General features: G+C 32.0%; 1 protein-coding gene across 1 annotated transcript in view; it reads right to left on the bottom strand.

Moving 5' to 3' along the window:
• Nucleotides 1–1,152: 1,152 nt before the first annotated feature.
• LOC145263114 (G1/S-specific cyclin-D2-like) overlaps nucleotides 1,153–25,418 on the bottom strand; it is a 43,963-nt gene continuing 19,697 nt past the window's right edge. The window contains exons 3-5 of the mRNA XM_080120057.1: nucleotides 7,241–7,400; nucleotides 3,531–3,667; nucleotides 1,153–1,456 (exon numbers count right to left, since the gene is read on the bottom strand). Of these exons, the coding sequence (XP_079976183.1) occupies nucleotides 1,304–1,456; nucleotides 3,531–3,667; nucleotides 7,241–7,400 (450 nt within the window). The 3' untranslated portion in view covers nucleotides 1,153–1,303. The remainder of the gene's footprint in view (nucleotides 1,457–3,530; nucleotides 3,668–7,240; nucleotides 7,401–25,418) is intronic.

Raw genomic sequence — 25,418 nt, 5'->3', positions numbered from 1 at the left:
TTTAGCCCGTTTAGTATTTTGCTTATCAAAGCAAACGGCATTGTTTCCTCCAGAAAAAAAAAAGAAGTTTTTCAAAAAGAGAAAAGTTTAACATTTTCAAAAAAAAAAAAAATTAAAATAAAATAAATAAAAATAAAAAATTGAAAAAAAAAAAAAATTTTTTTTGTTAACTTACACGAACATCAGTTATAAAAAAAAAAAAAGTAAAAATTATAAGTAAATGATAATTATAATAATAATGTGGCAGACAATTAAATAACCTTTTTTTTTTTAATCATTCCCCCCCCTCCCTAACAGATCCTTTTTTTCTTTTACATGGATTCAAATCGGTTAAAATGTTAAAAAAAAATTTTTTTTTTCGTACATTCCTGTCACCATTTTAAACAATGGAAGCTTCTGCTGTCATTTCTTTTGGAAGAAAAAATTTTTCATTATGTGTGCGGGTGGAAGGTCTGAAGTCATCCAAATTTAAAATAATAAAATAAAACTGTTTCAGTTTGTTGTCCTTGGGAAAATGTTTCACAGCCAGTTATCGTACATACAGACATTTTTCGGATTTCTTCCTTTTCTCTTGCCATCGAAGACACCCGCATCTTCAACGACCGCCAATTGGTTTCTCGAAAATAAAGCCAACTTAAAGCTGATTGCATTGGGTGTTCGTAAATTATCCAGATCTCCATCTCTTCGATTTCTTCATTTCCAACATTTCATTTAAATCTGCCCTCATACAAACCGAAATATTTCTTTTCCGGGGGGAAAAAAAAAAAAAAAATCTTTAATAGGGGACAGAGATATTGGTGTAGCTGTGACACGACAAAAAAACATGGTTCTTGTTCCGTTTGAAGGCATAAATGAACCTAAACTTTACGGCTAGGAAATACAGACGAAAGCTGTAAAATCAGTAAAATTAATTTTGAGACCTTTAAACTTACATTTCTGGCTAGAATCACAGTTTAAAGGCCAAAGAGAAGGTCATTTGAGCTGAGAAACCAAAGAAAAACCATTTTTTTTTATGTCAGCTGTGCCACTATATGAACCGAAGTATTTATTTAAAAAACTGAATAAGGTTATATCTATATATGCTGAAGACATCTATGGTTTAGTGACTTCGAATTTTTTTTGTTTTTGTTTTTTTTTTCGTGTTTTTAATATATATATAAATATATATATATATATGTATATGCATGATAGATAAATACAAATACAGATATTATAATAATATTTAGTAACCTTTCAGTTTTAAGATGGGGGGCAAGGGGGTTAGGAGGGGTTAATTAATGGAGAGACTCTCCACACCACCCACTCAAAAATTAATGTCATTGACCCCAGTGGGTGTGGTTGGTTGTTCTTTGACAGGGTGTGTTTTGGATGTGATTTGCTGTTCTTCAGGATTTAAACTAGATAAATTGGAAGATACGATCTGTTCAATATGATCTTGACAAGCACGGAGGTAATCCTAAAAGACAAGAAAGAAAAAGAAAATCGTTAAAATGATGTTTGGAATAAATAAATAAAATAAAAGTATATAAAACGAAAAACAAAGAAAACGAATCGCATATTTTGTATTGATGTTTGTAACGTAATATGCCCCAAAAATACTTTGCAATATTTTTTTTATCAATTAGATATGTTTTTTTTTTAATTGAATAAACATAAAAAAAAGTGTTAAAAGATAAAATAAAAATGGATGAAATAAAAAAGGTTTTTGGATTTCTTTTCACAAATCCTATTTTAGCCCGTTTAATATTTTGCTTATCAAAGCAAACAGCATTATGTGTGTGGTCCGGGCTTGGAGGTCAAAGCATAGTGGATAAAGTACTTGGTTTGGTTTGGTTGATTAACAGCATATCAACCATTTTTGGATTATTTAATGCCAAATCCAGTTATTTTGGCAGTAATACTCATGTTGCATCCAGTTATTTTGTAAAAGTTTTTATTCTTCAAACTCTTTGTATCTTCAATTGCTAGTTTGTAGTGTTTGGTTTGGTTGTTTAATAGGAGATTTTATCATTTCTTTTTTGTTCCCTGCCCTGCAGAACATGAATGAGTTTTGCAATGGGAAAAGGAAAAGGGGTTACAGTATTAATGCTTGGTATATTTTAAGTTAGGAAACGAGTCAGGAAGTGGGGGGAGATAGAAAGAGAAAGGGGAAAAGGTGGGTTGTTTTTGGTTTTGAAGAACATAATTAAGTTTTACAAAAGGAAGTAAAAAAACAAAAAGCATCACTGTTAGATACATTTCGCCTTATGATTGGTTGGTTGTTTTACGGCATATCAACACTTTTCGGGTTATTTAATGCCGAATCTAAAAATTTAGAAAAAAAATTTTTTAATAGAATATATTTGTTGTTTTCAAGTCGGTTTCTATTTAACCTATAGTTGAGATCCTAACAGTACTACCACTCTGGTTCAGAGTGGACCTGGGAGCAATGGCAATTAAAGGGTGGCTCCACACTCCCCAAAGCCCGCAAGCTGGAGCCTCACCACTGGATATAGTTTAAGGTCATATCGAGGACCTTCGCCTTAGGAAGCCAATATCTTCAGACACCCTTATCTGTTGTAAGTTATATTCTGTAGGCTGAATTTCCAATCCTGAGTGCAGGTGACACTAAAAATACAATTGTGAATTACTTCAGACTTCCGCCTGGTCACAACTGACGGAATGAGAGTATGCTACCGCTACGAATTAAATAAAGGGTTCTGTTCAAAGTTCGACACAGAGACGGCCCTCACAGTTCGACACGGAGACACCTGAAGAAGGTTGGAGATTACATTAACTGAAATATTGTGCGAATAACACTCAAAATGAGAGCAGCCAAATAATTCAAATAATACGAATTATTAATCCTCATCTAAAAACATTTAGAAATATAGTATAAAAAAGAATATGCGCGCGTGTGTGTGTGGGGGGGGGGAGGGGGTACACATGCATACATAAATAATATTGTACTTCAGTCCAAGTTCTCAGAAATCAAGGGGCCCACAACCTGGGGCTAACACTTGAACTCTATATGAAATACATAGATATTCGAATGTTCCATTTAAGTTCTTTATCTCTCAAGCACTGAGTTAGTAAAGAATTGAGAACATAATTTTCCTCTCCCCAATTAACCATTTTTATACGTTGTAGTATATCTTTCATGTTGGTCTCTTGGTCTTACTGGATTCCAGGACAAGAATTTATCTAGTCTGGTTGAGTATCCAGCTTCATGCTATTACTTGAGATAATATCACTTGGAGAAGGTGCACCGTTCCTCGGAAAAGCTGTGGAGTAGCCGTAGTGAGGAGATCTTATTTGGGCAGCGAATACTATGTGATTTTTAATATTTGGTCAGGGTTTACTTCTATGGAAAAAGTATCCTCATGCCAGATTGTTCTGACAAACCCCTGTACAGAGAGACCTTAGACACTCGAGGATAGTGTCTAGTAGGCATTCAAGTTCTCCCCCATACATAAAGAATGTGTGTGTGTGAAACAAGAGTATGTGAACGCGTATAACGAAATTGGGAACGGTATAGATCAATTGCTCACCACTTCAATATTCGTAATTTCGTATAACCTTTGAAGAAGTTCAGAATCTACCATTCCAGGAGTCACAAGCCCTTGCATCGCGGCGCCTATACACCCAGCTGCGATCATAGATGGGGTATACGTCATGAATTTGCAATCTACAATAAATCGAAAACAAAAACGTACATTAGTAATTCCTGCAATATACAAATCGAATGAATGAAAGAACAGGTGTGGAGAGGAGTGTAACATCGCAAATAAAACAAAAATAAATCAGACTCTGCATTTTTTCTGTTTTAGCAAAAGGGCATTTATTAGCGTTACTTTCCAAATAATGGTCGTTTCCATTTTGTCTGCCATGAGATTAACAAAACCCTGCTGTCTCAACACCAGCTTAAAAGTCTCACTGCCACCACAGGGCAACATGCCCATCTCACCCGTAATGCGTTTTTCTTTCCCCTTATCTCACGCTGGCCATAACCAGCCATTTCTCACCTTTGATGGTACACATCTTTTTTTGCTGATATGCATTTTGCTTCTCAAAGTTGAAGAGCTACGAAGATGGAGGTGATACCATAAAAGCGAGTGACCTTTTTGTGTTCCAGATTGTATCTTTCTACATAGTCACCAGCATTCTTGATGCACTTTTTTCAAAAAAATGCAATGATGCATCTCCGCTTCTGACGCACGTCCACGGCAAAGGTTGTTTCAGAAGCATAGGCCTGTGGCTATGAAAACCTATCCCGTCTCCCCTTCCCTCTTGACTTTGCACCCTCCGACACATCTCTTCCCTGTCATCATAAGACTGTGTGGAATACATAGACCATCCGCGTCGCAGATCTTTGAATCCACTCAAAGTGCTTAATATCCAAAACGATATAGGAGAATGAAGCTCGATAGCAAACCCCCAAAATAGATAGCACCAGAGCGGTGATAAACAAGTAGCAAATCAGTACACTGTAAGATTTATTTGCTGAATACACCGAGCAGAGGGAGTAAAGAGAAACTGACCAAAACAAATCCTTAGATTATGTTGTCTTGTCCTGAATGAAATTGGCCTGGTTTGAAATAAAGTGCACGTTAGGTGTAGAAGCGACTGGGAGGTAGGTACATTTGCTGACGCTGAGACACAAATCCCATAGGTTTGACCATTTCTAGACTTGATGAAGGTATCTATAGTTGATCTTGCCTAACTGGAATGCTTTAAGTGCTAAACTCCCCACAGGTTTGGAATCAGCGCCTTTAAAATCTGATGACCTTTAAGTTAGAAAAGCCTGAAACTGCTTTTTAAAAACTCGTTCAAATTTAGCAGCACATAAAATAACATCTGACAAAACCACTTTTCACATCAAATCATTGTATGTATATGAAGTATTGTTTATGTTGAAGAGAAAACTTATCCATTTCTTGATTTTTTTTTTTTTTTTAATTAAAAAAAAAATAAAATAAATAAAAAATAATGGCTGAAAAATATTTTTTAATGTACCATAACATTTTCTTTTATTTTAATATAAAATCGCAAAGATTTTTTGTTTATTCATTTTAATTGAACTTTTAGATTTACATGGAAAGATTAAAAAAAAACTATCTATCTATATCTAACTCATTTAAGCAGGTTAAAAAAAAAAAAAGAAAAAAAAATATTTGTTAGATTGGTGGTGTGTTGCCTTCAGTTCCAATGTTTTATACCGGCAGGAGTTCAAAACCTCACATTATACAATTTTTTTTTTTTTTTCTGCTATAGCATTCCACTTGCAAGATGTCTGTTCACATTACATTTAAGTTTCTGCATGCCAGGGAAGCAGAAACCGTTTGTGTGTGTGTGTGGGGGGGGGGATTTTAAAGTCTGGCAGTTTGATGGAAGAAACTATTAGAGTAGATGTAAAATATTTAATAATGTTAACTCCTAATAATGGCTAAAAAAAAAAATAAATAAAACTTGCTGAAGTATTTTCTTGAATTTTAAATTCAAGAAAATACTTCAGCAAGTTTTATTTATTTATTTTTTTTATACTGGAAATTGCTCCAAACAAGGCACAAAGCCACTTGATGTAAAGAACTTAAGTGTGTGTGTGTGTGTGTGTGTATGTGTATATATATATATATATATATATATATATATATATATATATATATATATAAGGTTAATTGTAAAGTTTGAAGGTGTAAAGATAATGTGATAAATTGTGCATGGGTGATAAAAATTGTTTTGTGCCGTTTTTTTTTTTTTTTTTTAAATTGAACAAACATTAAATTTTTCAACAAATATTAAACAAAACTATTCAATTAAAAAAATATTAAATGAAATAATTAAATTTTAAAAATATTAAATAATCATTGTTGCCATGTTTTTTTTTTGTATTGCCCAAGAAGAAAAAAAATATTAAAAGCATTTTTTTTTCCTTATTTCTATGCAATAAATAGGGCTATGACAACAGCATATTCTTTTCATGGTTTGGACTCTCGAGTGTGTATCTGTTGATATCATATATGCTTTTATATAGAGTGATGTGGTTCTCGGTTGTCTGTGTCGGATATACATTCGAGAGTCAAAACAATAAGAATATTCTGTTGTCATAGCCCTAGTGATAAAGTACATAGATTTGTACTCCAAAACCGTTCTTAGTGTCAATTTTTTTTAAAACATTATCGTCTATACACCAATTTTATTTGAACTTTTGAAGAAACTGTTTACACTAGCAATCCTTACTAATACATGATTCTACGTTTTATTTTTTGTTTCAATCTCCATACTGTTGTAAAAAAAAAAAAAAAAAAAAAAAAAAAACGAGGGTTTTTTTTCTCAATTTCCTCACTCTCCAAAAACGAGATTTTCCTTTAAACATGTCTATTTTAAACTCCTCATAATTTCAATTTTCACATCATTTTATCAAAATTCCCTTCACATTTTATCACCAAAAGAGAAAACATTGACGACTGTGTATCCAAGGGCTTTGTTGTAATCCCAGGTAGAATTTAAGAATCCAGGATTGAAAATACTGATTGACAGTTTCTACTGTATCACAAGGAAACAGTTTGGTTTGATTAATGTTTTTGCATTCAAAAATTTAATATCTGGTCCACATCCTAAGAGGCAGTAACAGGGTTAAATGGAAGAAAGTCCTGAAAACCAATGCGACTTTTAATAGAATTTTATTATAATTTTCAAGACCTCGTTTCAGTAAACAACAATTATTTCAATTTCATCTGAAGTTACTTACACTTGTTTTTTTTAAACACACATTTTATAAAAAAAATAAAAATAAAAGTAATCTGCAGATATAGCGGCCTAAAAAGAAAATGTCCACCATGTTCTTAGAATGCATCCAACAAGTCTTGTTTATGATAATGATTTCATGTGAACTAAAAAAAAAAAAAAAGTGAAATAAAAAATAGCATTATTTCAACTTGTCATGAAGTTGTCTGACAATTCTGAAATGATTTAATGGACTACCAAGCATCAGTTAATAGCCAATTCTTGGAGGTGTGAAATCTAATTTATAAGCATTGAACTGTTATTCACAGTCAACTGATTGGAGATGAAAATGTTCAAAAGATGAAGTTCATTTTGTTCAATACGAAGAAATATTTTTTTTTTTTGAACAGAGCAAGCTTTATAAATTATATGTAGAGTAAGGATTTTGTTTCAGTTTTTACATAAAACTCAGCAGCCATTTTCTTTCTAGGCCATGGTGTCTACATATTAGCAAAAACATTATAGAGAGACTCACCTGTACAGCACATTGCAATAAACGTGTGTGCGTGTTTTTTGACAATGTTCGCCCTTACAGGCTCAACAGGAAGCCGTTTAAGTATAAGTTCAATAAAATCGTTTGGAGTAATTGCCATTAAATCCCATTTGAGTACCGATAGAAGACATAATTCCATTGCCTAAAGAAAAAAAATAAATAAAAAATGAAAAGAAAAATTACATTTAAAATTTTTTTTTTTTTAAATAATAAAAATAATTTTTTAAATAAATTTTTTATTTTTTTTTTAAATAAAAAGAGTTTTGTTTAAGGAAAGTTTTGTGCTTTAATACTATTGAATAAAAAGCTAAAAGAAAGATCTAAGTTGTCCTAGATAACCAGACATGTAAACTTCACATTAATGTGGTTGTGCCTCAGAGGTCAATCCCATTTAAATTTTTGCATGTTAGGGAAGCGGGGATGAATTTCTAGGCTAGTTGTTTATAGGAAGAGACTATTAGAGTAGAAAGTTTTCTGGAATCTCTGAACTTCTATACTGAAGGGGTGGGAATTTGCTACTTGTCAGGTTGAAATCTATCTACCTACAATGAACGTTTTGTGCTCCTGAATTTATTTTTCTACAGTCACCACCATTCTTAATGCACTTTTGCTGGTGATGGTGGTGGCTGTGCACAGCCGTCCAGAGATCCCAATATGTGTAAATAAAGGGGGGAAACATATCAATGTGGCCTTTTGGCTAAGAAAAAAGCGTATCTGTTTTGACGCTCTACTGTCTATTCTATCCTCGGTCAGTGAAGAAGAAGTCCTTCTAGACTAAGGTAATTATTATTTTTGTTCCAAGTCAGAATGCGACTTTTGGGGGAAATCCAGCCCTCCTCATTTTAAAAACAGACTTTGCATCCAACTTTGCCCTCGTGATGAGGCAAATAAAAAACAATGCACTATAAACTTTCATATTAAAACTTTTTTAAACTTTAAGGTTTGCTGATGAATTTGAGTGAAAGAAATATTAAATAATTTAATTAAATAATTTAATAGACACTAAAAACACCCAAACGATACGATCATAATTAAATTTAAGTAAATCAGTGTAGTAAAAAAAAAAAAAAAAAAAAAAACACAAGTGCAGGTAGGTTAATTCAACCTAACTTTAAAAAATACAGAAAAAAAAAATCGTATTCGATAGCATATGCCAAAAATTATGTAAATTGATAAAATCAAATTTTATGAGTTAGTAAAAAGGGAATTTGAGAAAAAAAAAAAAAAAAGCCAGATAAGTCCGCAATAATTAAAACTTGCGAAATTAGGCTTGTAATGCAACAGATTTCACAAAATCGCTTTAAATCGTTTACAAATTTTCTTTATATGGAAAAAAAAACAAAAAACAAAGAAGCTTAATCAATTTGTGTTTTTTGGAATAATATTTACGTTCCGTAACAGGTACGTACTTAAAAAAATTTAGGCAAAACTTACGGAGAATGCTCCATTTTACGGTTGTTGTAAAAATTGAACGGAAATTTAAATTACGTTCCGTTTTAAACTCGGTACATTTTTACGTTCACATCGACATGTCAATTTCATAGGTTTTCGGGTGTGCTAACAAGGTTGGGTGTGTCTATTCCAAAGGCCGTTCTTAACATGGGAGGTTGTGGGAGTTTATTCATTGTAAGCATACCCGAAAGCCATATTTACATTTTTTAATGTCTTGATTAAGCTGTACAAGTACCTAAAATTTTATTTTTATAAAGATTTTTTTTTTTTTTTTAAATAAAAAATACGATTGTCGAATTCTTTCTATTACTTTCGTTTTTTGGGGGCACAAAAAAAAAAAAAAAAAAAAAAAAGATTTAAACGGAACGAGATTTAATTTTCCGCTCCATTTTTTACAATAACCTTAAAACAGAATTCTCTGCAAGTTTTACCAAAATTTATTTCTTAGGTTGAATTCCAAACAAACGTACCCAAGTACGTGCCATGATGGCTCAATCCGAATAGCATGACAGCAACAATCACAGTTACTTCCCTTGAGTAAAACCAGATTCTCAAGCAAAGGGGAGTAACTCGCTCAAACTGAGTAACGAAAACTTTAGACGACTTGGTTTAGTTACAAAATAAATAAATAAATGAAAAAAAAAAACCCCAAAAACAACTAAAAAAAAAAAAAAAAAGCACTTTAACTTTAAGTGTAACTCGTCGAGCCTGTTACCGGGCAGAAGAGACCCATCACCCCCCCCACCCTCGGGGTGAGGAGAAGAAACACTGAGGATAATAGCTACTTAGAGTTTTGTGTCGACCCATCCTTAGTTTTAAGTTTAACACACACAATGAAAGTTCACAACACAGCATATTCAGGTTCAATTGTACATATTTCGCTTGGCCTTCGCCCACATTTGAGATACAATTAAGTGTAGGTCTTATATTGTACAAGCAAGGCTAACCGGTGATGCCCGAGTGTTATTAAAGGTGCCAACTATTAAAATAAACTCTTGTTAGCAGTACGGGGCCATGCTTTATTTGTTTTTTTTAGATAAGATTTTTCATGCTAAATTCAAAAGATTTTGCAGTTTATTAAATTGTAAGGCGAAAGTACAGAATAATAAATAAAAAATATCCCACCCCTCTCACCGTCATCGTGTTAAGAATGGGTTTCTATCTATTTAATCCTTATTATTTCTGCATAAGTACCGATTATAAAAGCTAACGAAAAAAATAAAATAAAATAATCCATCTCATAGGATAAAGTATTTGTAATTTAGATTTATTTTTTAAAAATCACATATTTAAAATGGCATGCAAAACCTTTAAAAAGAAATTTACTGAAAGTCACTACTGCAAACAAGGCATGAAGTCATTTAAAAAATACTACTTCAAGGTAAAAAAAAAAAAAAAAAAAAAAAAAAAAAAATACAGCTACAATAAGGGTGAGATGGATGGATTCCGATCCAGAAAACAGCAATTCTTCCCCCTTTACCAGAAACATCGTTCATGAAATGTGAGGTTGCCGAAAATTAACAATTGAAAGCTAAAATATGTAAAATTTTACTGTAAACAAACGGACATTTTATTATTTCTCCTGATTTTCCAGTTTCTGAACAGCAAAAACGAAGGACGCCATTTTAATGAGTATTTGACAAGATAATTCGGCATTTGGTTATTCAGGAATCTGACGCTTAATACAGAGCCACTGCCAAGAAATACAGGCTAAGAAAAAAGAAAGCCACTGTATACGCGCGAGCGCGCGCGCACACACACACACACACACACACACTGGCAGTTAAAAAAAAAGATCTTTACATTAAAAGCGATTAAGCATTTTAGAGAAAAAAATAAAGGCGCACATTCAGAGTTCAACCTAAGTAACAAAAAATAAAGAAAAATCTTTATGCTGTTCGTATCCGTCAATGTCATATTCCAAAATTCACATAAATTGATCAAGTATTTTGTTGTTTTTTTTTTACTAAGAAAATCAAATTTTATGAAAAGGTAAGAACGTTGGGTTTTGATCCGCCATATTAAATAAATAAAGGTAGACAATTCGAACTACCGTAATCAGAATCAGTCCTGTAATGTCTACGATTTCATATAAATCTCTAGAAATCGAAAATTAAAAAAAAGGAAAACAAAAACATTTTCTTCATAAAATATAATAAAAACTACTTGTATTTTTGGAATATGACATTTTCATTCCGTGATTTTTCCGTATTTTTGTTTTCTTTAAATTAGGTTTGAACCCTGGACTTGCACTAAAATATGTTTTGCTGCGCTAAAAGAGACTAACTACACAGCCGGTGTACCCTTTTGAAAATAATGACTATTAGAATGCAATGTGCCCGTTTTACAATGGATGTACAAGAAGCTGAACACTCGTCTAAAAATTTAAATAAAACGAAACCAATACCCATAATAATGTAAGAGATGTTCACCCCCTTCCTCTCGTCTCTTGTGGTCCATTGCAAACACAAGACCTCGTTTCAGTAAACGACGATAGGGAATAAAAAATGCAAAGTATAGATGGGGTGGGGAAGGAGAATGATATGTAATTTTAGGCTTAGGAAAGGGGTTGCAGGTTATATATATGAACCCACTATCAATAATCCCCCCCCTCCACTCTTTATCTGCGCCTAAACCTAAACGTAGATTCCATGAACAGAGATTCTTTCTTAGAACTGTCCGCCCGTGGAACTGTTCCGTTTGACTGCTTTCCATCTAACTACACTATGGCTGCCTTTAAGGTAAACGTAAACCAGTTTTAGATGGGGCGTCTCCTTAAATAATCCAATTGGCAAAATTTCCATTATTAACGATTACTACGCTATTGTCACAATGACTACCGCACATACATCAACCCTTATCCTCGAGTGGCCTCCGGGCCTTGATAAGAGGTGACTCCTTTTTAATTATATATATTTTGTTTTGTCTTTTAAACGATAACACGGTTAATAAGCGTCTTCAACCTTGATCTTTTTCCTTAGAAAATCGCCCGTATTTTGTTTAGACAAATATTTTATTTTACTTATAAACTAATCATATATATATATATATATATATACTTGTTTATTGTTATATAAACATGCTCACATCCCGCTGCTACAAATAGCCACTTGTTTCAATCAAACAACAGATATCATCAGGCAGCGAATAGTCAAGTTGCTGCCTGATGATATCTGTTGTTTGATTGAAACAAGTGGCTATTTGTAGCAGCGGGATGTGAGCATGTTTATATAACAATAAACAAGTATTATCAGCTCTTTTTATTGAGCACTATCTAACAACCTCGTTGAATTCATTAGTCCATTACTTTTGAATATAAAAAAAAACCCGAGTATATATATATATATATATATATATATATATATATATATATATATATATATATTAGAGAGAGCGTAAAGTTATAAAAACTTTATTATATTATCGAGTGAATAAGGGTTACAGAAAGAGAAACAAGGGAGAAACCTCTTCAGGCCATGGTATTTCGAAGCTAAATGCTTCTCATTAGAAGAGGAGAAAAGGCTGGCATTATATAAGTGTAAATGTAAAAAGACAACAGACTCTAAAAACATTCAGATTAGAAATGGAAAAAGAAATTTTTTAATTAAAAAATTATTTTTAGAGTGAGGGGGGGGGGACGATACGATGGAAATAAAAGAAGGGACAGAAAAGAATCTCTCTCTCTCTCTCTATATATATATATATATATATTAGAACTCTTAATCGAAATTAGAACAAAGATTCGAAAATCTAGATATCTGTATGGGGAAAAACATTAGCATAATTTCCGATTCCCAAAACGATTCTTTTAATATTTTTTTAAAAATTTAATGTTCCATTGCTGGTACTAATGATGAACCAATAAAACTAAAACTTATGTCATAATGATGAGTCTAGGTGAAATAGCACAGGTAAATTGGCATGAATTGATAAATGGTACAAGTTAAAAAATCTAAACGAAAAAACGTCACAATGAGCGTACCAAACGTTCAAATATATAAACATTAAGTTCAGATAAAAAAAAAAAAAACTAGGTTTATATTTAAAACGTGTCCACTAAGAAAAAAAAAAAATCCACTTTAAGTGATTTTACAAATAAAATCGGAAATTTAAAACAGAATTAGTAAAAATTCTGGAATCGTTTCATCACTAGAGCTATGACAACAGCATATTCTTATTGTTTTGACTCGAGTATATATCCGACACAGACACAGTTAATCAACCGAGAACCACATCACTCTACATAAAAGCATATAAGATATCAACGGATACACACTCGAGAGTCAAAACAATGAAAAGAATATGCTGTTGTCATAGCCCTATTCATCATACACAATTGTTTTCTATTTGTAATTTTACTATTTATGATAATTGCATACGAGTAGATAAGTTTAAACCGAGATAGCTCAATAGTGCCGTACTAGAGCTATAAATACTATTACCACTTCATAATTCTCATTTTTAAAAAAAAAAATATTCTTTTATTGGTAAAAACTTGCATGTATGCCAATATTGGTCCGAAACAATTGTAAGCAATTTATACCCAATAAATGAATATTTTGAAAAATGAACATTAAGAGGGTCTGTCCCTTATGAAATGGTAACATTTAAGTATATATATATATATATATATATATATATATATATATATATATATAACTACTTCATTTACTCACATAAATTTAATATACGAAAGTATAGATTTATGCGTAAACTTTAAGTATTTACTTCAAAAGTGCTCAATACGTAGGTAGAGCTAGTTAGTAATTTATAAAATATATATGGCGATTAAGCCATATATATTTTATAAATTAATATATATATATATATATATATATATATATAGAAGAGAGGGAGAGAGAGGGGGGGTATTTTATTTGTTTTGTGATACGTTTTGAATGAATTCAATTATTTATACGAATGAAAGATTCCTCTCCCCTAAGAATAAAACATATGTTCAATATCTGCTTTTGTTTTTTCATTGTTTATACGGTCCCGAGCAACGCCGGGTAGCCCTGCTAGTTTATACGAAAGTGCATTTTTTTCCCCTTTAACCAATATATATATATATATATATATATATATATATATATATATATATATATATATATTTATTTATTTATACACACACACGTTTGAAAAATTAGTTTCTTTTTTTCCTAAAGTTATGCACTCACCTACCAATGTGTTTCTTGTTTGACCTACATAACTTCTCCCCACCCCCTCAAACATGTCCTATTTAAAAGCAAGCTAGCAAGGTCATCTCGCATGGCCCAAGTTGGAATGTCAAGGAGGAAATGGGAGGTGGTCAAAAAAAAAAAAAAAAAAGTGTCAGTTTTGAAAGAAATAACTTTATTGTTGCCTATGAACACATTTCGAAAAAGGGAAGGAAAAACTTGCCTTTTAGAGAGTATGCCTTCAATTATAGATATCAATAATAAATGAGCAATATATCACAATTTGAATACTTTGTAAATGAGGGGGAGAGAAATGGAATCATCCTGGCTTTCACAGGTGAGCTAGGGAGAGAAACAACTAATTTCTACTTTTTTGCAGCATTATATTGTCATTTTTTTTTTCTATCTATGCAAAGAATAATTTTTCCGAAGAGTATATGCACTGAAAAGAGACGGTATCGACGTAATAATAACTGTTTGTTTCTCATAACGAAAAGGATCTGTTAAAAATGTACCGAAATTCTAACATGATGGGGGAACTGTTTTGCATAAAAAATATTTGGATGTTGGAATATAACTATACTGTTATTCTCTCTCTCTCTATATATATATATATAGGTCATATATATTTTAAGCCCCCCCCCTCCCCGCTTTGGATAGAGCACTATCGTAAGTAATCTCACCCGCTACTTCATTGGCTGAAAAATGCGACGCTCGCTCTTTGTTTATAAACAAAGCGGTTAGAGCACTGTAAAAGTGGTGGACGGATGTTTGTTTAAATAGACATTTGGCGAGATTATTTACGGGCGCCGCTCCCGTGGGTCGATCGGTAGAACTGACTGTCAAAGCGATGGTTCTAAGTTCAATCCTCGGCTTGGGAGAGGTGCTAGTCTAGCACACTGAGGAGTTGTGATACAACAGAATAGGACTGTAGTGTATGTCGATGACTACAAATATATATATATATATATATATATATATATATATAGTTGTTAAAAAGGGAAGACCGAGTTTCTTGTATCCATGGTAAAAAGAAAAACGGAGGAAAAACATTCAATTGAGGTAAAAAAAAAAAAAAAATTAAATAAGGGGGTAGAGTCAGCCCTCACTTTTCGAAGCTGAATCGAGTTTTTTGGGGTTTTTTTTTGGTATAAGAAAACGAATTCAAATAGGTGGGGAACTACTAAAATAAAATCAAAATATAGGAAAGGAAAGAAAATGGGGGGGGGGCGACTAAAATATGCGCTCTTTAGTGATGAGACGATTTCAATTACACATATACAAGAAGTAAGAGCATCATGATAATTCCAAGTAGTCTCTGAAACGATCGTACATCGGATCATTGTTGACAGGATTCTAGGAACATTACCAATGAATAAATAACGTTGTAAAACGATTTATTTGGGCGCTTCTATTTATTTTCTCCCTATGATATATGTGTGTGTGTGTATGTGTGTGTGTGTGTGTGGGCGCGAGGACACTTCTCAACCTATATACTCAACGAATATTTTATCTATAGACTTGAAATTTTGTATATAAGGTATTCAGATATGTGGAAAACTTTTTTTATTATTATTGACGGGGGGGGGGATGTCAACTGGGTCAGGTTTCATGGAGGGAGATCAGTTTTTCAGCCATATACTAATTTGTAAAAACACAGACTCATCCCTTGCTGGATCTATTATATAAAGCAGAGTTATGTGTGTGTGCGTGTGTTTCCAGTTAGAGAGGAGTAGGGCTGAACAGAGGAGAAAGAAGGGTTGAGGAAAGGCAGGAGAAAAACAAGTAGAGAGGTAGAAGTTTTAATAGAAACTAGCAGGACCTGTGGAAATTTCAAAAAAGACTCATATGTAATATATTGATGTTGGCATTCTGTAGATGTTCAGTGTAAATGGAGACATTCTGATATTAATATTATTAATCTAAACTAGCACGAACACCGAGTAAAGCCGGTCGTAAAGTACGCTTAAATATGATATTTTAATTCTTGCAGATTTCGTACATATTATTAGAGTTAATGTTCTATTGATTTTTATATGTTATAAAGTTGCGATTTCAAAAATCGCAAAAATATATATTCACAGGACTTGAGTGCATTAGCTTGAATAAAAACCGAAATAAAAACTTGAGAAAAAAAATGTATATATATAACTTGAGTTCCTACAGTCATAATCATAACCGAAACCAAAACTATGAATTCTTGACAAAATTTATAAAAAAAAAAAAAAAAAAAAAAAAAAATAGACGATTCAAGTGCCATCAGCTGTAACCGAAATCAAAACTTATGAAGAATTCTTGATAAAATGATTTATGTCAAGAAATAGAACATAACGACCCGGATGTAAGCGTGACACACAAAAGCACACACACTATCGTATTAATATATAGATGTTCTTCCGTTTTAAAAAGCTAAATTTGCGATGTTATAACACCTGTGTCCTCCTAGACCCATGAAGAACGCATTCGCTTACTAACTTAAGTCATACGGGTTCAAACCCAATATGCGTCAATTTTTTTTTTTTTTTTCTTTTTTTACAAAATTTTGCTTTCAATTTCGCTTCTGGCTTTTTTTTTTTTTTACAACCGACAATGATAAATAAAATTATAAAATTTAAATGTACCAATTTATAACCGATTCTTAAAGCTATAAATACATAGCTCCATATGGATATTTGTGTCTGGGAGTGTTCTTAGACAAGTTTTGTATTGGAATGCCTTGGATAAGTATCAGAAATCGATAATAAAAAAATTGTTTTAAATGTGATAAAAGAAGTTTTGATGAAAGTTAACACCCTTATACAGCCTAACATCTAAGTGCATTTGAGAATTTTTATCACACAAACAGAAGGGGTTGGCATAAAAAAAAACAAAAAAAAAAACAGTTTCTTTGATAAGACAGGGAGGTGTTTGAAACAAGTTTCTGTTTAGAGCCCAACTGAACCATGATACTTGACTTTTGTATTTTAACTTTTAATTGAAGCCATTATATAAAAATCATTTTCTGAAATCAACAGTAGGTTCTCTACAGTGCAGTGTAGATTACAATATATTGTAGACTAAGTCACTGCAGAGAGGTATGTGAAGCTTACTCTCAGTGCACCATAGTGGGTCCCTGACTAGAATAATCAATTAAATTGATTGAAAAACAGGTGATTTCATCGATTTTGATGATAATAATAGTATTGGAAGTGTGGAACATTTGCTGATCCTCACTTAATGCTGGGCGACTTTGGGTCTTCCTGCTTATATATTTCTTGCATAAAAGTAAATTTCAAATCATAGTTTGAAGATGAACGAGTTGTCATGTAGCTATGAAAAATTTTGTTTACATTTTCGACCGGATGTTATGTCGTTAGATAGCAAAATACTTGAAAAAAAAAAAAGAAAAAAAAAAAAAAAAATGAAAAGAGTAAAAATAAAAATAAAAATTCTTGACCCCCCCCCCCATTCCTGATTAGTTAAAATTTTTCAATGAAGTGTTATCTACTACTACTACTACTACTACATGGTTTAACGTTTTCTGTTCAGAGCTCCTAGGGTAATGACGCCTTTGTATTACAGTTCTCCAGGCATTATGATCATTGACCAGATGCTATGTGATGTTTAGAGGATAGAAGTCAGTCTTGATGTTGTTCAGCCATCACGATAGTTTCCTCTGATCTTGTTAGTCTTGTCTACAAATACTATTACATGTGTTCGTCAGAATTGTCAGATTTATTCCCTGCTTCCTTTGTTCCAGCTTGTTTGACTCATTGGTCTAGTGGTCTTCATTCACTGTTTTAATACAGCTTCCTATTTCAGTAGCTTCTTTCCAATGACTGCAAGGTTGTGGAATTTTCTTCCCTGCTCACCATTTTCCTTCTATCTACGGCCTTGTTCTTTTCAAGACTAAGGCCGATAGACATCTGTCTTTGCAATAAGCAGCTTTCATTCTTGTTAGTTCCTAACATCAAGTGGCTTCATGTCTTGTCTTGAGCGATTTCCATAAAAATCAAAGGATAACATACTGTGTTGCCAAAAATCATCCCTTCTCTTCACATGCCAAAAACATCTCCATCTTCAACGCCTCGGCATAATTTCTAAAGAGGGGATGCCAAGATGTTATCTCCGATCGGCCATGCGCCTCTTGTGCATAATTTTTGAAAAACAAATCCATTTGACCATGGTGTTGCCATTTCTCACAAGTTTGCATCAGCAACAGTGACATCCCAAGTTTTGGTGGCATGAAGCATGACTCCTCGAACACCAATAACAAAGATCAGTCCACAAGACTTCAGAGGTAAGGGTTAGGATTAATATTTGCCGAATAAATGAATAAAGATGCAACATATTCTTAAGACTTCAGGGATATTACTAGGGCTAGGACAACAGCATATTCAGGGCTCTATGGATAAATTCATCTTAAGTTGACCTTTGACAACTAAATATTTTTGTTTACTAGCCAAATAGAAAAGTTACTAGCCAGATTCACGTGAATTTTGGAATATGACATCTTCGTTCCGTGACGAGAACATATATCCTAAAGATTTTTCTGTATATTTTTAATAAGTGCAATTCTAAATGAACGCCTAATTCTATGTTGAGACTTGAAAGTATAAACATTTGTATTTTTTTCAAACGTTTTTTTGAACAACATTCATTAAAAAAAAAAAAAGAAGAGTATATTGTTCTATTAAACCTTTTATTGTTTAAATAATTTGACTTTTATTGATTTATTTAAAAAAAAAAAAAAAAAAAAAAAAAAAAAAAAAAAAAAGTTGAAAAAATTTTTTCATTCCGTAATGAGCTTCGGAAGATTGTCAGTGGAAAAAAAAAAGAAAAAAAAAAAAAACAATCGCCAAAAAAAATAAGCGTTTTATTATTTCTAGTCGCCACTTTGAAAAAAAAAAAAAAAAAAAAAAAAAAAAAAAAAAAATCACTCGCAAATGGGACTGTTTCACTCGCAATGTAGAGCCCTGATATTCTTTTCATTGTTTTTACTCTCGAGTATATATCCGACACAGACAATTAATCAACCGAGAACCACATCACTCTACATAAAAACATAAGATATCAATGAATCAAAAAAAGGATGTTGGTTGTTTTTGTTTTACAGCATATCAACCCTTTTCAGGTCATTTAATACTGAAGAAAAAATTTTTTTAATAGAATATATATTTTTTTTTCAAGTCGGTTTCTATTTAACCTATAGTTGGAACCCTAACAGGTACTACGAATCTGGGTCAGAGTGGACCTGGGAGCAATGGCAATTAAAGGGTGGCTACACCCTCCCCAAAGCCCGCAAGCTGGGGCCTCACCATCGAATATAGTTTAAGGTCATATCCAGAATCACAAAAAAAAAATAAAAAAATATGCTGTTGTCATAGCCCTAGTTATTACCTATGTTTTAAAGTCAAATGGGAACAATTGATAAATTTAACTTATGGAAAATTTGGGCATGCAGATGAATTAGGTGTCCCTCAAATAACCCGTCCTACAACTAATATGATTGAAAAATAGTAAATATGAAAAATAATAAAATGAAGCTTACAAAGTAAATCTTTAACAAGCAAAACTTTTCAAGATAAGAAAAGCTCAACACGGTAAAGAGGAGCCATTAAATATATTAAATAAAAATGTATGTATAATTTTATTATATCATCAAATCAATAAGGAAATGAATAAGAAAGAAAAATCTCTTAAGTCATGACATTTCAAAGTTAAATGTTTCTTATATTTCCTTCATTTGCAATCTAAATCCAGCTTTTTTTTTTTATCTATATTATATAATACTGGCTCTTTTCTTTTGATGAGAAGCATTTCGCTTCAAAATGCCATGGTCTAAGGATTTTTTTTTTCTCTCTTTATTACTTTCCTTATTGATCTAATAAAGTTATATGTAACTTTAATTTTTCATCTTTAATATGAGAAATAAAATATCCACCATAGTTTTTCTTGACAGACTTTTTTTTTTTGGCATTAATGAATTGATTTGTGTGGACTATTTTAAATATATACATTCATATATAGTGTTTCATTCGTATGTTCAATTTTTATTACGAATTTACATACGAATGAAAAGTAGATTCATTTACACGTTTGCGTCTCTCGGAAACATTTCAAATGAACTACGAAAATATTCTTTTACATCTTTAACGCATCTTGAATATATTCTAAGCATTTTAAATAATTTCTGAAGAGGACGCTTCACAGAACGTCTGAAACGCGTTAAAAACGATTTCAATGATTAAAAAACATTATTCCAATGATCTACACATAATTTTCAATGAAAACCCAAGACACGGAATAATAAAATAATGTTAAAAAATACACATTGTTGGTGACCACCCCTTATTTAAATATACATCTTTCTCTCTTTGGAATTTCTTAACCCATTATATATATATATATAAGTTTAATATTTAAATATTTTAAAAGAATCAGAATCAGTAATTGTAGCAGAATCGGAAATATGGAACAAAATTTGTAATTTTATATATATATATATATATATATATCTATATATATATATATATATTAGTTGTTAGAGGTTCAATTATTGAACAGAGTTCACAACTAGAACTGTATGTTATAATTTATATATTACTAGTTGTTGATGTACAAGTTAAAAACGAACATAATTTTGTGAGGAAGATGATCTCTCACTTTCTGACTAAATAGCGGTTGAATTAGATGTAACTGTTCTTGTTTTTCTTGGGTTGGGGAAGAGGTTAGATAGTGATAGGGTTAGCAACATTTTTTTTTACAGTATATTATGGCGGAAGTGTATATAGGACCTGACTGTGAATTACTGAAACTAACTTGCAGCAACCATGTTGAAAAAAAATCATTTTCGTGTGGTAATAATGCCTTAAAAAAATATTTTGCTCGAGTTCAATAATTTCTTTATAACAGATATTAATAATGTGGTTATTGTTTATGTAAGGACTTCAAAGAAATCAAAATTGCATTGAAATACATCACAATCTGCACCATGTGATGCGACAGTTTGAAACCTTGGAAATTTATACATTTCTAATTTATGGTTTAAAATAAAGAAATAAAAATGGCACAAAATAAGAAAATGGACAAATATCAAATATTTAATCTGTGTGAAAGATAAATTAGTTCAGGTTGTTAGTGGTTCAATTATTGAACAGAGCCCACAACTAGAAAAATGTGTTATAATTAATATATTACTAGTTGTTGGCTGTGTAAGTTAGAGACAAGCACATGTACACATTTCATTTATAATATTCTGAGATATATATATATAAAGGCAAAATGTGTGTGTTTGTGCGTTTGTATGCCTTGCAAAAACTTCCCAGACGCATCGGAACATGACAAAATTGGTATCGTCTCAAAGATCGATGTCTTGGATGACAAATATCGAAAAATTGGCCAAAAGGATTAATTCTTTCACTGTTTTTCATAAGGGGTCACTTTTTTTTCGTTGACATTTTTACATATCATTCAAACCCCGCATGAATGACGTCACATAAAACAGGTTATTTCGAACGCCCATAATGTCACAATCATGGTGGGTGCATCGATAAGACAGTTTGCTTTTTTTTTCTCCTCATTTTCCTCTTGCGTGTTACGGGTTCAAGCCTGTCTACAACTCCTAATTTTTTTTTTCTTTTGCAGTCGCCCGGATACTCGTTAATTTGAGTTATTTTGATTAATTTTTTTTTTTTTTTTTTTGCTCAGCCAACCCCTTTACACACCCGGGCACTCAGGCTAGCTTATGACATAAAATAGAGAACTACATGAAATCTGACTGCATGATCAGAAAAAGCACCTAATTTTACATAAAACTACCAAGTTTCATGAGAAGAGTTGCAAATGTTAAGAAATGGAGAAATTACTGAATTTTTTTTTTTTTTTTTTTTTTTTTTTTTTTTTTTTTTTTTAATGATTTGGTTCATATTATAATTCTTTTTTAATGATTTGGTTCATATTTTAATTCTTTTTTAATGATTTGGTTCATATTTTAATTCTTTTTTAATGATTTGGTTCATATTTTAATTCTTTTTTAATGATTTGGTTCATATTTTAATTCTTTTTTCTTTTTAATGACTATTTCTATTTACTTGCCTCCTCACGAGGGCAGAGTTAGATACAAGGTCGGTTTTTAATGTGGGGGAAAATTCAACTCCCCAAAAAGAGCCACTTTGGATAGAAACAAAAATTGTCTCAGTCATGAAGGATATCTCCACTAACCGAGAACAAAAAAAGTGAAGTGCAGCATTAGAACAGATACTACACTTTGCTCCTAAAATAATTATGAAAGAAAAATGAAAAACGAATTTCGACACTTTAAATTCTTATAACTTTTGAACCATTGATTGTATTTTCAGAATTCAAACAATCTTCAATACAATTGTGTTCTATTCACCCAAGTTGATAAAATCACAATTAAAAATGAGAAAGATCAATTTGTAATACCTGTCCAGAGATAAGTGTAATACTCCTTTCCCGGACAGAACATTTTTTAACCAATTTTATATCCCCTTACAATGAAAAGATATGATACTAAACAGTATGTCTAGGATCCTTATTTTAATCAAACCCACAACATGGTTTTCATTCTAGAAAATGTCTGAAATTTAAGTCTTAAGCTTAAAGAGTCTTAAGAAATTTAAATACACAGGGTTCTGTTTTGTTGGCGTCTAATGACTAATTTGAATTTAATGCAAATCTGAAATCTTTCAAATTTTAAATAGGAAGTTGTGTCCACATCATGCCTTCTAAAAATCTCTTTAAAATGCGTAAAAGAAACAAAGATTTGGGGAAAATTTATCAATTGATGTTTAATACCTATTGTTAACATTCAAAAGTTGAAGATGTCTGAATTTTCATGAAGGATAGAAACACGCCCAATAAATGTCACCAATCATGCGAAAATTTACTTATACCAGTACTTTGTTTAATTTTCGATTTTTGAGCGATTATCGAGACTCTCCGGATGATCGTCTAATGTCAACCTTTTTTTTTTTTTTCTTGTTCTAACTTAACACTGGACACTACTTGCATTTCAAAGTAAACAAATGCTTTGAAATAAGTTAAGAAAAAAAAAAATTATCCAGATAGGTAGAAGAGTAACGTATCTTTCCTTTGGTAATATTTATTTGTATTTTTTTTTTTTTTTTTTTTAGTTTTGTTGGCTATACTGGAAAATGTCCCAAACCGATATCGTGTCCAACTGCCCTCGTGGCAAGGCTGCGAGTAAATAGGGACTCAAGTTCCAATGAATTCCACGCAAATGGAGAGGGAGGGGGGGGGTCTATACTATAAAATTTTAAAAAAAAAAACAAAAAAAAAAAACGAACCAGTTTTCTCAACATTCCTTAACCTTTTAAACACGAAGAAGAGAAAAAATACAGATGGGTGAGGCAGGCACTGAGGCAAGCATAACATTAAATGAATGTAGGATTTAGAGTAGAAAAAAAAAAAAAAAAATGGAAGAGGGAGAAAGTCGCGACCTGTAAAACATTCATTCACAAGAAAGTCAGGAGGGCCGTGCCACGGCCGTGGTAAAACGCGCATGACTGCGTGTGCGTCTCTTTATATAATTAAAATTTGAGAACTTTGTGTGCGTTTCTCGCAACAACGTAACATCGATAATTGCACAATGAATTATTTTTATTATTTACTATGGCGATTCCCTAGAATAACAAACCAAAAAAGTTGGTGAACCAGTTAACAAATTAATGTTACCAAATGCAAGCTAAGTTACTCTCACTCTGGACGAGTTTTTTTTTTTTTTCTTTTTTTTTGGATTATTTTTTATTATTTTAAAGTGTGTGTGTTTTACTTACAAATAAAATTAGTGTAAAGACTAGAGTTATAACAAAAAAACAAAATGGTGGTCTTAATCGAACCTCAATAATCGTTCAAAAAGCAAAAATGACACAAAATACTAACTAATAGAAACACATTCAATAAATGTCAATAACTGAGCGAAAACATAAGTATTTTGTTTAATTTTCGATTTTTGAGTGAATATCTAAACGCCAGCTAAAATCAGAGTACCATTTTATTTTTTGTCTCAACTCTAAGAGTCTCTTATCTATCTGTTGATAGCTCAAACGGTAAAGAACGCGATTGGAGCGCTAACTGGTTCATGTAGGGACAACCCTATATACCAAGAGGCTCTCACTACCAGCTCCTCCTCCCCTCGGGGGAGCTGGTCCATTTTCACCTCCCCCCCTCTCTCCACATTAAAAAAAAAAAACGGCCTCATGCCTAATTTGCTCTCGTGGGGAAGCAAATAAATACCCAAATGTTTTGGTTTCGATTCTAGCTGATGGCACCCAGCATTTAAAAAAAAAAACTTGAAATCAGTACTATATATTAGGTACAATATAATATTCAACAAAGAATTGGTCCTGTAAGAATATGAAATCTGCATAAATTAAATATATTTAAGCGTAGTTTACGACCGGGCAAGTCCGGGCGCCCCCTCTTCCGCTAGTAAATAAATAAAATGCAAGAGAGAAGAAAAACACACACACACACACACACACACACACACACAGAAACTAGAGTTATCTGCCGCTGTCAACGCTTTACTAAGCTTCGTCTACGCCCATTCATAAAAAAAGAAAAAAAGAGAACGTTGTAGAATAAATTAATATTAATTAACTTTTACTCAACACAATAAAACTGGGAACGACGATAATAAAACGGTCACTGATTAACAACAAAAGCAGAATTATCTATGAGAAAATAAACCTCACTTGGCTAAAATCCTCGATAAGGTTGCGTTCTTGGTTAGTTATTTTACGGCATATCAACCCTTTTCCGAGTTTTGTAATGCCACATCCAGTCAGTATGGTAAAAATATTAATGCTTCAAGTGATAGAATTATGATACAGTGACTTTATTGCTGTCAGGCTGAAGGTATGGCCCGGTTCAGGCCTAAATGGTCCATCCTCCCGGGATTTATCTTCTCTCTTAGAAGGCGGGTAGTTTATTGGATTGCTAATAATCTCAGACACTTCTACTAGGAAATGCCGACGAGGAAGCTCAAGCATCTTTTGTAGGCCAGAGTGTGTTGACTTCTTAAAACTTCACCTGATCATGTCTAATCTCCTGGCGAGGACATATATAATATATACTTGCTAATGCATTTTTATCAAATCCTAAAATCTGATTTTCTTGTCCAGAATACGCATATTAAATAGAAATAAAAGAAAAATCTGTACGCATGCATGTCACGAAACGAAAATTTCATATTCTAAAAATCACTTAAACTCATCAAAATTGATTAGATAATGTTATAAATTGAATTTAAAAAAAAAAAAATTCTTAATGTTACAATATTTTAACTTATAAATTTATATTTTTAAAAGTCCTTTACTTTTCCATGTTTAAGCTTAACCATATTACTTTTCATGCTCGCATTTTTCTATTATAATTCATGATTTTTCCAGGCTTCCAGTAAATTCACTTGTTCTTTGTTTAATTTCAGTCTTTTTTTTTTTGCCTCCATAAACATAACATATACATATGTAATAACACTGTATGGCACTCCTCTGCTTTCAATA

This window comes from Euprymna scolopes, chromosome 38 (genome assembly GCF_053919585.1).
Source record: "Euprymna scolopes isolate OS-2025 chromosome 38, ASM5391958v1, whole genome shotgun sequence".
Classification (NCBI taxonomy): Eukaryota; Metazoa; Mollusca; class Cephalopoda; order Sepiida; family Sepiolidae; genus Euprymna; species Euprymna scolopes.
This window is presented reverse-complemented; position numbering and strand designations above follow the sequence as displayed.